This window comes from Uranotaenia lowii, chromosome 2, assembly GCF_029784155.1.
Source record: "Uranotaenia lowii strain MFRU-FL chromosome 2, ASM2978415v1, whole genome shotgun sequence".
NCBI lineage: Eukaryota > Metazoa > Arthropoda > Insecta > Diptera > Culicidae > Uranotaenia > Uranotaenia lowii.
This window is the reverse complement of record NC_073692.1, coordinates 340,385,410-340,401,828: the sequence shown is the minus strand read 5'-3', so window position 1 is coordinate 340,401,828 and position 16,419 is coordinate 340,385,410. Positions and strand designations below refer to the sequence as shown.

The 16,419-nt window shown below is 30.9% G+C and overlaps 1 protein-coding gene across 1 annotated transcript in view; it reads right to left on the bottom strand.

Annotated features, from left to right (window-relative positions):
* The window catches only part of LOC129743029 (fatty acyl-CoA reductase wat-like), a 52,934-nt gene that overhangs the window by 13,850 nt on the left and 22,665 nt on the right, over positions 1 to 16,419 (bottom strand). The window contains exons 5-6 of the mRNA XM_055734972.1: positions 12,972 to 12,997; positions 12,443 to 12,875 (exon numbers count right to left, since the gene is read on the bottom strand). Of these exons, the coding sequence (XP_055590947.1) occupies positions 12,443 to 12,875; positions 12,972 to 12,997 (459 nt within the window). The remainder of the gene's footprint in view (positions 1 to 12,442; positions 12,876 to 12,971; positions 12,998 to 16,419) is intronic.

The following is a 16,419-nucleotide window of genomic DNA, read 5'->3' as shown; positions in this document are numbered from 1 at the left end:
ACTTGAAGGCTCTGAAGCACTTTTTCCAGGTTTCAAAATTGGAGTTACTTTGGCATTTTTCCATTTATTGGGAAAATAGGCCAAGTGAAAACATTTGTTGAAAATTTTAACTAAAAAATTTAAAGTGCTTTCAGGCAACTTTTTAAGAAGAATATAGAAAATCCCATCTTCCCCTGGAGCTTTCATATTTTTAAATTTTTTGAAAATCAATTTAAGTTCATCAATATTTGTCTCACAAGAACTTTCAAACACATTTTGCTTAGAAAGAATATCATCAAATTCTAGGGAAATTTGAGCATCAATTGGACTTACAACGTTTAAATTGAAATCATGAGCAGACTCAAATTGTTGGGCTAATTTTTGAGCCTTTTCTGAATTAGTTAAAAGAAGTTTATCCCCATCTTTCAAAGTAGGAATTGGCTTCTGGGGCTTTTTTAGAATTTTAGTTAATTTCCAAAATGGCTTTGAGTAGGGTTTTATGTCCTCTACTGCTTTAGCAAAATTTTCATTACGAATGAAATTTAAACGACGTTTGATCTCTTTTTGAAGGTCGCAATAAATTAATTTCAAATAAGGATCTCTAGTACGTTGATATTGGCGTCGACGAATGTTTTTCAGTCGTATCAAAAACTGAAGATCATCATCAATTAAAGGTTGATTGAATTTATGTTTAACTTTAGGTATTGAAGCGGCTTTAGCATTGACTATTGAAGTTGTCAAATTTTCTACAGCCAAATCAATATCTTCTATTGAATTCAGTGGAACGTTTACATCTAAATTACGTTCAATAAAATTCATATATCGCTCCCAGTTAGCCTTTTGAAAGTTAAAAGTTGATTTTAAAGGGTTTTCAATGGGACTTTGGGATAAAGAGAAAGTTACTGGAAGGTGGTCTGAATCGAGGTCCGCATGAGTAACTAATTGACTACAATGCTCGCCTAAATCCGTTAGAACCAAATCAATTGTGGAGGGATTTCTAATTGAAGAAAAACAAGTATGCCCATTAGGATATTCAACAGTATAATAACCTGCAGAGCAGTCATTAAACAAAATATTCCCATTTGAATTTGATGAAATATTATTCCAAGATCGGTGTTTTGCATTAAAGTCACCAATAATAAAAAATTTAGATTTATTTCTGGTGAGTTTTTGTAAATCTCCCTTCAAAAAATTTTTCTGTTCACCGCTACATTGAAAAGGCAAATATGCGGCAACAATTATAATTTTCCCCATAGAAGTTTCTAATTCAATTCCAATTGTTTCTAAGACTTTTGTATTGAAAGAAGGAAGAAGTCTAAATTTGAGACGACTATTGATGACAATAGCTACACCCCCACCTTGTCGATCAAGTCGATCATTTCGTAAAATTTTAAAGAAAGCATTGCTTTTCAAGTTATTGTCTGGCTTTAAAAAAGTTTCAGTGATGGCAGCAATATGTATATTTTGGGTTTTTAAAAATAAAAAGAACTCATCTTGGTTAGCCAGCAAAGATCTAGCATTCCAATTCATAATATTTAAACATCTATTTGGATCCATGAGGGAATCGTAAAGTCATAATAATTTTGTTAGCATAATTAAAAGAAGTTTGGAAAGCTTCAAACATTGAATTTGCTTTCAACATAAGTTGCATCATTTCCATTAAATTTTGATGCAAAAATTTTAATTTTTCCTCAGTAATCTCACCCAAATCAACAAAATTGTTAGAATCAGAAGAGGAAGGAGAAGAAAAAGTATTTGAATTTCGGGGATTTTCCCAAGCCTTCGCATGAACGTTGAGACTTGGTTTTTTCCCATTTTTATTAGTTAAACCTGAAGAGGGCAACCCATTTTCAACCACCTCTGAGAACGATAAACAACGAGTCTGGGGCGCAGAATCAGCCCAGGTAACATTAAAATCACTTCGGGTATTACCCAGCCGTGATTCTAATGTAGACCGAGGCTGAATGCGAACAGGCAGGTTGTTTGCCGGCCCGACGTGTGAAGACGAAAAAGTGGAAGGAGGAGAAGAAACTCTTCTGGAAACTTTGGGATTTTTCCTAGAAGCAATAATTTTTGCCCTGATGGGACAGTCTAGCGAATTCGAGGAATGATTACCTGCGCAATTTGCACACTTAAAAAATTCTGTTTTTGGCTTATCACCACCAAAAAGGCATTTAGATTTTTCATGATCGAATGAGCCGCAAAACATGCATCTGGCATTCATTCTACAATTTTTAGTGCCATGACAAAAAGCTTGACAACGACGACATTGCGTAATATTTTGAAGAAAATTGGTAGAAGATTTACGAAAAGGTTCGAATTTGACTCGACAATGAAACATAAGACGAGCCTTTTCAAGAATTTGCAAATTATTAACCTGATCCTTTTTAAAATGGATCAAATAAAGTTCAGGAGCAAAACCAACATTACTGATATTATTCGTGTTGGTTCTTTTCCTCATTTGAATTACTTGAATTGGAGAAAAACCTAACAAAGAATTTAATTCAGCTGTGATCTCATCCGTTGTCTGATCGCCAGTGAGACCACGAAGTACAACTTTAAATGGACGATCACTTCTAGTGTCGTACGTAAAAAATTGGTGTTTTTTATTATTCAAATAATTTAAAACCTTTTGAAAATCATTAAAAGATTCCGCCAATATACGAGCAGTTCCCCTTCGACCGATCTGAAAAGAAATCTTCACATCCTTGACGGAAGTGACGATTTCTTTTCGAAAGGCATTGAAGTCAGGAATCGTGACCGTTATTGGTGGAATCTTTTCGTTTTTAAGAGTATAAGAAGAAGAAGGTTTCTTAGTACTCTTATCAGAATTAAATATGAATATTTCCTCATCACCGATGTTATGAAGGACATCGAATGAATTGGAAATTTCAACTTTTTTGGCAGATGGCCCTGGATTAGGTTCAGCAATCCGTTTTCTTCCGGCCCTTGAGCCGGCCGAAGACTTCCCCATGCTGGAAAGAAAAGAGAAAATATAAATAAAAGAAAATGAAAATAATTTTAGCACTGAAAAGTGCTGATTGAAATACAGGTAAGGAAAAAATAAATAATGTAAAATGTTCCTGCAGGTACACAGCAACGATACGATGCTCCGGCGTACGTGTTGACGGCTCAACGGTACAGATGGAAGTGACAGATAATAACCGTAATTTATTGTTTAGCTCAGGCACTCGCTCTCGAATTACTCGTCAGTCAAATCATTTGCTTCAAAGTTGCTGTTCAACATCTTTCGGTCAACGCAGAATCTCCTACATTGGACCATTATCTTACAACAGTCTTCCAGAAGTCTTTAAAAGCACTAACAACCGTAACTCTTTCAAAACCCAACTCATTCGTCACCTCAAAGGAATGCTCTAGTCAATAACCAAATCACCTTGCCAGTTTTTTTTTTGTGTATTAGTCAATAATTTTATTTTTAATCTGTTAATTTTAATTTGGTAGGAAAACATGTAGTAGTAAAACTTTTTTTTTTAATTTTTCTTTTGTAAAGCATTAGTTTAATAGATTCTTGTTTAATTTTTGTTGTTTTGTTAAATAAAATTGATCTCTTAAAAGGAAATCATTTTTCACTGAGATTCATGTTAAATTTAGTTTATCGTATCGTACCCTTTCCCCGCATAATGTAAATATTTTTTTAAGTTCTCAGCATGAGTAAATTTTGCTCGCGTTAAGTTGTTGTTGATAATTGTTTTTTGCTGTCAGGCATGCTGAGAACAGAAAGCGTCCATTACCAGGGGGCTCAAACGAGCCTCTTGGTATGGGGGAGTGTGGTGGGCCGCTTTACAAAAAAAAAAAAAAAAAAAAAAAAAAAAAAAAAAAAAAAAAAAAAAAAAAGATCGGCCAATCCGAGTCCTAACAATTCTTCTATGAATTTCATAATTCGTTGAATACCAAAAATTTAATAAGTGAGTATAAGAACAGGTATCATTCAAAAAATTAAACTCAGAGGAATAAAATTAAGCTCAGACTGAGGAGTATTAAAGGATGAAGTGTCAAGATCGACACAATTTTCCCGTATGTTTGGATAACGTGCCGCTATTAAGCCTACCCCCATTCTGATACTATCCAGTTTAAGATCAAACGAAAAAGTTGAATATTTCATTAGCAATTTATTAAGATTCTCCTCTAGTATTGGTGCTATGGCTCGTTTTACTTTAAAGTTCAGAATTTTTTTTACTTAATAGCAGCTGAATGAAACAACAAATCGACATACAAAATAAAAACTGTTTTTAAATTTATTAATTATCCATTATTTCGTGAAACATCAAAATTGTGTCTAGATTTTATAACTTCAGAGATACAATGCTTTAGTATTTAGCCAGAAAAAATTAAATTCGGCGATTTTTGGGAAATTGAAATTGAAAATGATATTATGTCCTACTTTATTTCAGACATCACGAAAAAGTGTTTTAAATTATTTTATATTAAACATTTGAACTTATTTAACGTCTATTTAACAGACTGCAAAACGTTTTGTTTCAAAAATATGTGAAATCAATTTCATTTCAAATTTTTTTAATTTAGTCAAATTTCTGTATCTCCTTGGGACTGTAAAAAAAATTACGAGAAAGTTTATGTAAATTTTTCTTTGATGTCAAAATAACTTGCAGTCATCAAAATTTTTGATTTATTTTTAATGTCTTGGTAACATTTTACATTAAAAAATGCGCAAATTGTTCAACATTTCCAAATCAGTCTAAATCAGCTCTGAAATTTTAAACTCCAATTTGAGTTTTGTTGCCTTATGCTATCAGAAATTTATCTTTCATTTCATATTATTTGATTTATTTTTAGAACAGGAGGGGAGGGAAATGTGGACATTTCGCCCTTCATATTTATTTTTCATTTTATTCATACCCTCTTTGTTCCGAATTGAATTTTTTTTTCGTTTATTTAAGGGATGAATCATCCAATAGGGTAAAAGTCCCCGAAAAAAAATCGTTTCATTAAATTCTAAATCAGGAATCAATTGACTGTGTCAATAAAACCACGTGTATCGATTTTCTTCTCGACGCGATACAATCTCACGTAATTATTGCAAAAATATTGAACAGTTAATTTTGATGACTCCATTTCTGTCGTCTTGTACACAAATAAAATTCAGAGATCTATCGCTCTTCTCGAAAAATAATTTTTTGTCTCAAACCGATGCATGATCGCTAAGTTATAGTAAAAAATGAGCAAGAAATATGAATGATCACTTAATCTGTCGTTTGATGCTGACTTGGAAACCATTTATACCCGTGAATAAATCTCGACTCAATCGTAGCATAACAACGCAATTATTTCCAAAGAATTAAACTGTTAATATGGACAACTCCTTTGGATGGCCTTTTTTTTACAATATTGGATATCTGAGTTCGATTGCTCGTTCCACAAAACTCCCGTGCACAAATTTTCAAACCAATCCATTCACACAAAAAAAAAAGCATAGTAAAATTACTAAATCCGTGGTTTAAACGAACAACAGGCGACCATATTTTTGAGTCAAATATGTTTTGTTGTTTATAATACCTTACGCATAGCTATTTTACCATGTGCTCAATTTGGCTGCGCATAGTAAATTCGACTGCGTTTTAGTAAAATTGTCAATGAAATGATGCATTGTTTTACTTCGTCCCTAGTAAAATTAATATGTTTCATGATGAAACTAGTTTATGTTATGACAAAGATTAGGAGGAGCGAGGAGCTTGATTTAAATAGTTAAATTACTATGTATGTTTGTTTGTTTATTTGCATGCATGCATTATGACATTATTTGAAACATGAAAATTCACACTTCCGACACACGTCGGTCAATGTTAGTGTGTTCTCCCGGTGCTTTGGAATGATTTTCAAAGTTATTTAACTTTAAAGCAGCTCAAAATTAGTTTTTTTTACAAACGGGTTTGATGATTAATGATCCTGAATTAGTGTAAACAACAAGAATGTTTACCATAGTAAAATTATCATACGCACTTATGTTTTTGAGTCAAATATGTTTTGTTCTCAAAAGTACGATGTGCGTAGTATTTTGTTGATATGAATTGGTGCCACAATGTCAAAATTACTATGCGGACGGTAGTTGTGATAGAAATTATGATGAAATTATCATGACCATAGTATTTTCGACAACAAACATTGAGAGTTATCGAAAATTACCAGGTACATAGTAATTTCAATATTGTTTCATGCGCCCTTTCACAAAATCGATGTTTAACTTTTCGTGGTTGAAAATACTATAGCGCTGAAATGGTAACATTATCATGACAGCGTCTTTGGGATGACCACTCAATTTTTTTCCGTGTTGCCTAATAACTTCAATACCGTTAACTGGGACAACATGCAACAATTTTCAACTTCCATGGCATCTAAAAAACTTATTTTCACAATTAATCCTACTCCTTATGCATCAAAAGTTTTCAGGTTGATGGGACATCAAATTGGCGTAGTTAGAAAAATTATTTATTTCTTTAGTTATTTTTTATCTCCCAAAAACATGCAATTCCCCCCCCCCCTCCCCCCTCAGAAAATGGGGTAACATGCAACAAACTTTGTTTTTAATGAAAAATCTTATGAACGCGTATGAAAATTCAAAGTTTTTAATATATTTGCGATGCCTTAAAGACCAATACGCATGAAAACACCAATTGCAGTAATGTTTACAAACGCGTGATGCAAATTATTCATATTATAGCACATGGACACGAGATTTACAGGGTTTTTTTTATAAGCATTTTGTTGCATTTTACACCTAATTGAATTATAAAAATATTTATTTTAAAAAAATGAGTGATTGTTCGAAAAATATTTTTACATTAACAGTGTTGGTATAGTATGAGGAAACCAGTAAAAAGTAGGTAATTTTATCAAGCCAATCCGTCATACTTGGTAAATTTTTCTACGGCATCGAAAAATGTTAAAATTTGTACAATTATTGCTCGATTTCCAAATTGTTAATAAATAAACCTTTAAAAACTAGCTAAAGATGCGAGAAATTATGTCATCATAATTTTGTAATCATTAAAAGATAACTTAATTACAATACGTTTAATTAAAAATTGATTCAGTGTGGTGTTATTAAATGTTGCATAAAACCCCGCTATTGCATGATGCCCCGTTTGACGGTACTCAAAGTTGTAGTAAAAAAAATAGCCTCAAATCTATTACATTTGCTCAATCTCATTAAATCTAAGCAGTAAAAAAAGATTTTTCTTATTTTTACTGCTTTAACCCTCATCCGCATTAGATTTCATTACCCTAATCAGCACTTGTGGTGTCAATTTGACACCACAAGCTCAAATCGTTATAACTTTTGGCGTGATAGACCGATTTAAACAAAACTTACATCAAAAGAAACCTTGTAATGTCAGTGAAATATGTTTAGAACATTATATATAGCTAATGTTACTAGTTTTCTCGTTATTCAGCATGAAAGAAAAAAAATCCGAAAAAACATGCCTCACGAAAACTGCTGTAGTTCATATTTTACACGTCCAAAAAAATATTTGTCTTATGCATATGAAAGCTGAAGTTAATGCCTACATCATGAAGACAAGAAATTTTTTTTAAATTTTTTTTTAATGAAATGGTCACAAAAAGTTCAAAAAAGTGGTCTAAAAAACCTACTTTTTATTCGATTGCTAGTAAATACTGTTTGAGCGATGGTAGAGTTTTGAAAAAAATATGACTACAAAATGTATTAAAATTCCAACATTTAGCTGTCTTTAGATTTTTGATGCAACAAAAATTGAATTTAGTGGAATTTTTCAAAGTTCACTACTTTGCGCGATTTTTTTACAAATTGAAATTTCATCTGTTTTTGTGGTCCACCGTCAGGTTGTACCCGGATTATCAGTGCTTTTACTTTGTTTGGACCAACCAAGAGTATATTCATTGGAAAGCACATTTGATCTCCATTCTAGTGAGGTGCTACAATTCACGCTGTGAGATTTCACAAAAATATGAAAATTATAAACATAAAATCATTCCTGAATTTCTAGAACTACAAGCACCTCGTCCAGCAAAACGTGTTTGTTTGCTCTCCGAGTAGGTACGGTGGGTGGTGATTCGGGCAGAAAGCGAAGCCGACAGACGAAATAACGATGCGTTTCGTGCATTTCTTGGATTGACTAATTGCCTTGAGCGTGGTTTTTTATCCAATGGTTCATCAAAACTTCACTGAAAACATAAATTTTTAAACTCAAAACTAAGAGACTCATTTCATAACTTTGAATTTGACTGTTAAAAATAAGTACAATTGAATTGCAGAGTTTCGATATTTTCGATATTCAATAATCTCAACATTTTTTGATAGGTAAACGAAATTTAAAAAATAGATTTCGAATCACAAAATAGAAGTTTCTGTTCCAATATAATTTTTAAAGTGAAGTGATTCGATTGCAATTTGTTTAATGATTCTCAAACTATAGTTTTGAACAGATAAATCTGATTTTAATGATATTTTTGTAAAAATTCAGGATCAATGAAGTAAAGGGTAACATACTTTAGCTTGTTCTACAAAGCCAAAACATACTAAATTTCTGTTTGGTAAAATCTTGTGTGTACGTCTTTCATAAATATATTTTAAAATTTGGTGTAACTTTAAGCTTAATTAACAACTTGAGCAGTAAAATTTTGTTGTACTGAGTTATTTAAATAATTTCGTCATTTTTTGAATAGGGGATTTTAACTTATTCCTGGGGCTTTCAAACCACCCTTTGATACGAATGTCAGTTCAAATATAGAAAAATGGTATGAATCGATTAAACTCCTATATTATTAGAAAATTCTGAATGGAACTTTGCAGGCCACAAAAAGGTAGCCAAGGGTCAAATGTGTGATTTGGCTACCCATGTTCTAAATCATGCCCTTCTTAAAATTCTCTCTTTCAATGATTGGCAAACATTGAAATAAAAGTTTTGGAATTGTCGGGTCCGAAAATGAATGATCTTGGTTAAAAGTTTTATCAAAGATTTCATTCACTTATGTTTGGAAAAGTGGGTAGAATATTTCTTTTAATCTATGGCTCAGATAGTTGAGTAACGTGCTTTTTTTAACTCTTATTCTCAAATACGGCTAAAAAAGTTAGCTGTCTGTTTTAACACTGAAATGACGGTGCATTTTAAAAAACGGTGAGAATTTTATGAGAGTAACTTTTTATTGTATATTGCGATGTGATAGCACGTAGAAGACGCATAAGAGTTTGCACAAGAGTACCTTAAACCTTTCCATTCCATGGTAGCACAGGTGATCCATAACTTTGCACAGCTCGCACTTGAACTGGGCGAATATGTAGATATGAGTGAAGAAACATTGCACAAAATTTGAAGAAAATCTGTTCGCTAGGTTTTGCTTGGCAGATCAAAAGCTGCAAAAAAGTCGGATTTTTTTCGAATTTAAATCAAGTCGTCAAATGTTGTTCAATTGCTTGTCAAGTTTTTATAATTTCCTTCAAATAAAAATACTGACGTGCAGAAAGTTGCTTATGCAAGCAGAATCAAATGATGGTTTACTTAGATTTCAACTAAAACATATAAATTTTGGAGTAAGTAAAGTTTATCACTGTTAATACACTGGAAAAAAAACGTACATTTCTTCTCGTGAAGCTTCTTATCAATACTCATGAAAATCATTTCGTAAAAAAAAAAACGCTTCAGGATAGTTATTGCATCTGCTTAAATATCCACATGTCTCGAAATATTTGTAAAAGTTCGTGTTTTTCTCGAAAAACGGCATGTTTTGTTTTCCTTGCGCAAAGTGTCATGGCGGCCTTTGTCCAAGGCAAAAAATAAAACTTCAAATATTTCAATAAATAAACTATCGAGGGATGCCTATTCCAATGAAGTTTTTAACCAAATAGGATCTTTTTAGTTTGTGATCAATGAAGTGGTGAAATTCCATGTTTTTTTTAAAATTATTTCTTGATTTTCATTTGCACCATACGTGTTGTTATCTTACCTCTGGAGGATATATGATCCACCTCAAAACCCAAATTTATCGAATGGATCATTAAAGTAGCCTTAAACTATGCATCTTTTGTTCTAAAACTTTAGTTGTAAATCAATATTTCTATTTTTAAACCGTGAAAAAACCTCATGAGAAGGAAGGGGTTAAGACTGATTCGCCTGATCAGAGAAAGCTATCCTGTATTTTTTGTTTCACAATAATTTTTCAAATAAATTTAGGTATTGTTGGAATAAATTTTGTGTGTTAACTTACTGTGCACAAAGTTTTGCGGTTGAAAACCCGTTTTGTCTTACAATAAATCCAAAAGTTGTCACACTGTTTACACTTTCACTTTCCTACCTATTTGACTGAAAGTGTAAACTGTGTGACAACTTTTTGATGCTGGTGAATATAAATCTAAAAATTTGAGGACAAATCGGGTTTTCAACCGCAAAACTATGTACATAGTTGTCGAGTCCGGAGGATTTTTCTCGATGATATTTCCAAAATTCTAAATGTGAATCGACCAATTTCGGAAGGGCGTACATCCGACACAACAAAAATCTATCAACTGAATTTTTGTCCATCTTGTTCGGCGAGCGAAACAATTTTTCTGTTTCGAGTGTACACACACTATCAAACTTTTCTTTCGTTAAGTTTCTCTAATGGAATCCGATTAACATAAACGCTCTCGTCTCTCTCATATCACTTCTAACGTTTAAACTAGTATAATGGATTCTTAGTTCACAGACATCATATGTCTCAGTAATGCAATTATTGAATAACCTTATAGGAGCATTTCAAAGAAGTTATTCAGACTCCATTCAGAACATTCAGATTTCATTTAACTTTGTTCCCATATTCTCTACAATAGTAAGTTCACACACATAATTTAGTCCAACAGTACCAAATTTATTTGAAAAAATATTGAAATAAATAGATATATTAGTCAGCTTTATCTGATCAACCAAATCAATCCAAAACAAAGAGTAGACATATTCTCGGTAAGCAATTTTATAATTAGTGAACTGATTTATAAAACTTTGTTAACATGTAATAAAATTACAGTCCCTGATCATGATCCTATAAGGATCGAAACGTTGGATCAGAAATAAATAGTCGTCTTTGATATTTAATTAGACTGATAGCCGAAAAAATTACACCCGAAAAGAAGAAAAATATAACAGAATAATTTAATAAATATCAGTGTTTAAAAATCGTTATTGAGTTCACAGCAATTCTAATCAAATACTTATCTTAAATATTCATTTTCCGAACGTATAGTTGCAAGTTGAGAATCATCAAAATTTCGATGTGATTACCTTGCACTGATATGAAGTAGCTCAGGAAAAATGGATAGTTGAAAAATTTCTTAACATTTCCTTCTAGTCAACAACAAGTGTATAGTTATCATTTATAAAATGACATTTATAACAAGAGATTCCGTAATGAGCTCGTTAGTCTTTTATTTTCTAACTTCCTGTTATACAAAATAAGAAATCACAGTTTATCAATATTTTCTCGCTTGTTAAATTATAGATTCGCAGATTGAAGTTGTATCAAAGAATATCAAAAAAAGTTGAAAAAGAAATAATGTTAAAAAAGTTTCAATATCATTTCTAGTTTTGACATTTAAAAAAAAAACCTCAAACTTTGTTCGATGAGATCAAATTAAATTTTCGAATCATCGATGCTTGGGAGCTCGAGTCTTTATGCCAATCGTACTTTTTCAATCATATCATCTTTGATACAGTACACTTTTCAGCGCATTTTCGGCACAGCGATTCGTTTAATAGTAATTAGATTTTGGCAACCTCCTCTATGGGTGTAACAACGTTTCAATTTTCTTCAACCTGGAGAAATGTTTAGAAAAATCTTGATTTCGTATCTCAATTGAGTATATTAGGAGGGATTTTAGTATTTTGCACGTTATTGTATTATAGATTTTATCACCAAAGCGTATAGGTGTTTATTTACTGAATCAAATCAATCGAAGAAAAGGGAATCTTTATTCGATTCAGTAGAATAATTTACTCTTTATAAATGTTAATTTACGCTTTTTAAATTTTTTATCGTAACTAGTATCATCTTCAATTTCTAAAGAATATGTGTTAAATTTTTTAAACCATAATTTAAAGCATTCGAAGCACGTCCATAAGGGTCCATTAGAGAAAACAAAGTGTATTTTGCAGTTTAGCTGAGACAAATGATGTGAAATTTCCATATAAACTTGGCTGAGGCCTTCAAGCTGGCCAAGGAAAATGGCATCACGCAAACATAAGTCCTATTTTTGGACCACAGTAAACGAAGTCATTTGAAGTGAAAAAATGCAAATTCTTATCAATGATCATAGTTTACATTTAGCTACCCAAGGCAATTGCCATCCCTTCTCTTATAAATTTAGCCCTGACATTTATCTTCGATGAAAGGTTAAATTTCAATTTAAGGTTCCAAAAATAGCACCGGAATGCTAGCAGGGTCAAAAGATTTCAGCTGCCCAAAGCTCTATACTCACCACACAATCTGATGAAGCCGATTGTCGAAGCCGAGAGACACCATCTGCATATACTTGCCCCAGGTCAGATTATTTTCCGGGTACATGTAGTTGTAGGTTGGCAGCTCCTGGCGCAGGAATTTTCCCGGCAGTTGACAGCCTTCGAAATTATCTTCCTTCCAATTATCCCGCTTATCAGCAGCGTCCATCGTCGTCGTCGTCGTCGTCGTCATTTCAGGAGGAATTGATTGAATTCGTCGAGTTCGGTTCATGACGTCGAAGGCCGCCACCAGCATGGCATTGACGCAATAATCCACTGGGACCAGATTTGCCTTTTTCGAAGCGTTACCCCAGATGGTCCGAATCCAGCCACGAACAGTCCACATGCAGAGCCCCGAGGGTCCATTGAGATTGTCCGTCCAGCCTGGCAGAGGCTCCCGGTAGGTGGAAATTACTGAAAGTCGTAACACGAGATAATCAGAGAGCGGTTACGGTTTATCAACCAGTAATTAGTGTTCATGGTGTACAGCAGGGACGTTCTGAATTTAACGAAATTGGCTGAATTTTGGTTGGGAACTTCAAATGCAAAGTTCATTAGAGTAAAGAAAAACGAATGGGGCTTCCTTTTTTTGAAATACCTATATTTGAAAAAGAAATTTGTTTTGAAATACCAAAAACGCAATTTAACACACTTGACAGTGGATTGTAGCCTTTCTTACAGCCTGTAAATTACTCAAAAGACAAACAATTATAAACACATGATACAATTCTATATTCTGAATCATTCAATTATGATTCAAGAATTTCGAACGTATTCAATCCATAAAGAATCAAAAATGATTCCATAATTTTTAGATAATTTGAAACCAATTGTGGGTTTTCGAATGGCTGGATCCTAGAAAATCCTGTATGATCTATGAATGATTTCTATGATTTTTTTTATAATAAGTATAATCTCGATTTATGTTTTTGGAATTACAGCAATTTACGAAACGATAACTGTGTTCGAAACTATGTTGTAAAACGCCACATATATGTTGATTATTTTCCAGCGATTTCTATAGGATCTGATTTATCGCGAATGGGTTGGACTGAAAGAATACAATTTAATAAAGATGCCCAACCATGTGTTTAAAAAAATAAAACGTTCGCTCTGGGTAATCTCTGAAGTGAAGAAAACAAGGATTTTGAAAAAATAATTGCGTGAAATTCCAATAGGGTCAAAATTGACAAAATTGACAAAATTGACAAAATTGACAAAATTGGCAAAATTGAAATAAATGACAAAATTGACAAAATTAACAAAATTGACAAAATTGACAAAATTGACAAAATTGACAAAATTGACAAAATTGTCAAAATTGACAAAATTGACAAAATTGACAAAATTGACAAAATTGTCAAAATTGACAAAATTGACGAAATTGACAAAATTGACAAAATTGACAAAATTGACAAAATTGACAAAATTGAAAAAATTGACAAAATTGACAAAACTGACAAAAGTGACATGATATGTCATTTTTGTCATTTTTGTCATTTTTGTCATTTTTGTCATTTTTGTCATTTTTGTCATTTTTGTCATTTTTGTCATTTTTGTCATTTTTGTCATTTTTGTCATTTTTGTCATTTTTGTCATTTTTGTCATTTTTGTCATTTTTGTCATTTTTGTCATTTTTGTCATTTTTGTCATTTTTGTCATTTTTGTTATTTTTGTCATTTTTGTCATTTCTGTCATTTTTGTCATTTTTGTCATTTTTGTCATTTTTGTCATTTTTGTCATTTTTGTCATTTTTGTCATTTTTGTCATTTTTGTCATTTTTGTCATTTTTGTCATTTTTGTCATTTTTGTCATTTTTGTCATTTTTGTCATTTTTGTCATTTTTGTCATTTTTGTCATTTTTGTCATTTTTGTCATTTTTGTCATTTTTGTCATTTTTGTCATTTTTGTCATTTTTGTCATTTTTGTCATTTTTGTCATTTTTGTCATTTTTGTCATTTTTGTCATTTTTGTCATTTTTGTCATTTTTGTCATTTTTGTCATTTTTGTCATTTTTGTCATTTTTGTCATTTTTGTCATTTTTGTCATTTTTGTCATTTTTGTCATTTTTGTCATTTTTGTCATTTTGTCAATTTTGTCATTTTTGTCATTTTTGTCATTTTTGTCATTTTTGTCATTTTTGTCATTTTTGTCATTTTTGTCATTTTTGTCATTTTTGTCATTTTTGTCATTTTTGTCATTTTTGTCATTTTTGTCATTTTTGTCATTTTTGTCATTTTTGTCATTTTTGTCATTTTTGTCATTTTTGTCATTTTTGTCATTTTTTGTCATTTTTGTCATTTTTGTCATTTTTGTCATTTTTGTCATTTTTGTCATTTTGTCATTTTTGTCATTTTTGTCATTTTTGTCATTTTTGTCATTTTTGTCATTTTTGTCATTTTTGTCATTTTTGTCATTTTTGTCATTTTGTCATTTTTGTCATTTTTGTCATTTTTGTCATTTTTGTCATTTTTGTCATTTTTGTCATTTTTGTCATTTTTGTCATTTTTGTCATTTTTGTCATTTTTGTCATTTTTGTCATTTTTGTCATTTTTGTCATTTTTGTCATTTTTGTCATTTTTGTCATTTTTGTCATTTTGTCATTTTTGTCATTTTTGTCATTTTTGTCATTTTTGTCATTTTTGTCATTTTTGTCATTTTTGTCATTTTTGTCATTTTTGTCATTTTTGTCATTTTTGTCATTTTTGTCATTTTTGTCATTTTTGTCATTTTTGTCATTTTGTCATTTTTGTCATTTTTGTCATTTTTGTCATTTTTGTCATTTTTGTCATTTTTGTCATTTTTGTCATTTTTGTCATTTTTGTCATTTTTGTCATTTTTGTCATTTTTGTCATTTTTGTCATTTTGTCATTTTTGTCATTTTTGTCATTTTTGTCATTTTTGTCATTTTTGTCATTTTTGTCATTTTGTCATTTTTGTCATTTTTGTCATTTTTGTCATTTTTGTCATTTTTGTCATTTTTGTCATTTTTGTCATTTTTGTCATTTTTGTCATTTTGTCATTTTTGTCATTTTTGTCATTTTTGTCATTTTTGTCATTTTTGTCATTTTTGTCATTTTGTCATTTTTGTCATTTTTGTCATTTTTGTCATTTTTGTCATTTTTGTCATTTTGTCATTTTTGTCATTTTTGTCATTTTTGTCATTTTTGTCATTTTTGTCATTTTTGTCATTTTTGTCATTTTTGTCATTTTTGTCATTTTTGTCATTTTTGTCATTTTTGTCATTTTTGTCATTTTTGTCATTTTTGTCATTTTTGTCATTTTTGTCATTTTTGTCATTTTTGTCATTTTTGTCATTTTTGTCATTTTTGTCATTTTTGTCATTTTTGTCATTTTTGTCATTTTTGTCATTTTTGTCAATTTTGTCATTTTGTCATTTTTGTCCATTTTTGTCATTTTTGTCATTTTTGTCATTTTTGTCATTTTTGTCATTTTTGTCATTTTTGTCATTTTTGTCATTTTTGTCATTTTTGTCATTTTTGTCATTTTTGTCATTTTTGTCATTTTTGTCATTTTTGTCATTTTGTCATTTTTGTCATTTTTGTCATTTTTGTCATTTTTGTCATTTTTGTCATTTTTGTCATTTTTGTCATTTTTGTCATTTTTGTCATTTTTGTCATTTTTGTCATTTTTGTCATTTTTGTCATTTTTGTCATTTTTGTCATTTTTGTCATTTTTGTCATTTTTGTCATTTTTGTCATTTTTGTCATTTTTGTCATTTTTGTCATTTTTGTCATTTTGTCATTTTTGTCATTTTTGTCATTTTTGTCATTTTTGTCATTTTTGTCATTTTTGTCATTTTTGTCATTTTTGTCATTTTTGTCATTTTTGTCATTTTTGTCATTTTTGTCATTTTGTCATTTTTGTCATTTTTGTCATTTTTGTCATTTTTGTCATTTTTGTCATTTTGTCATTTTTGTCATTTTTTGTCATTTTT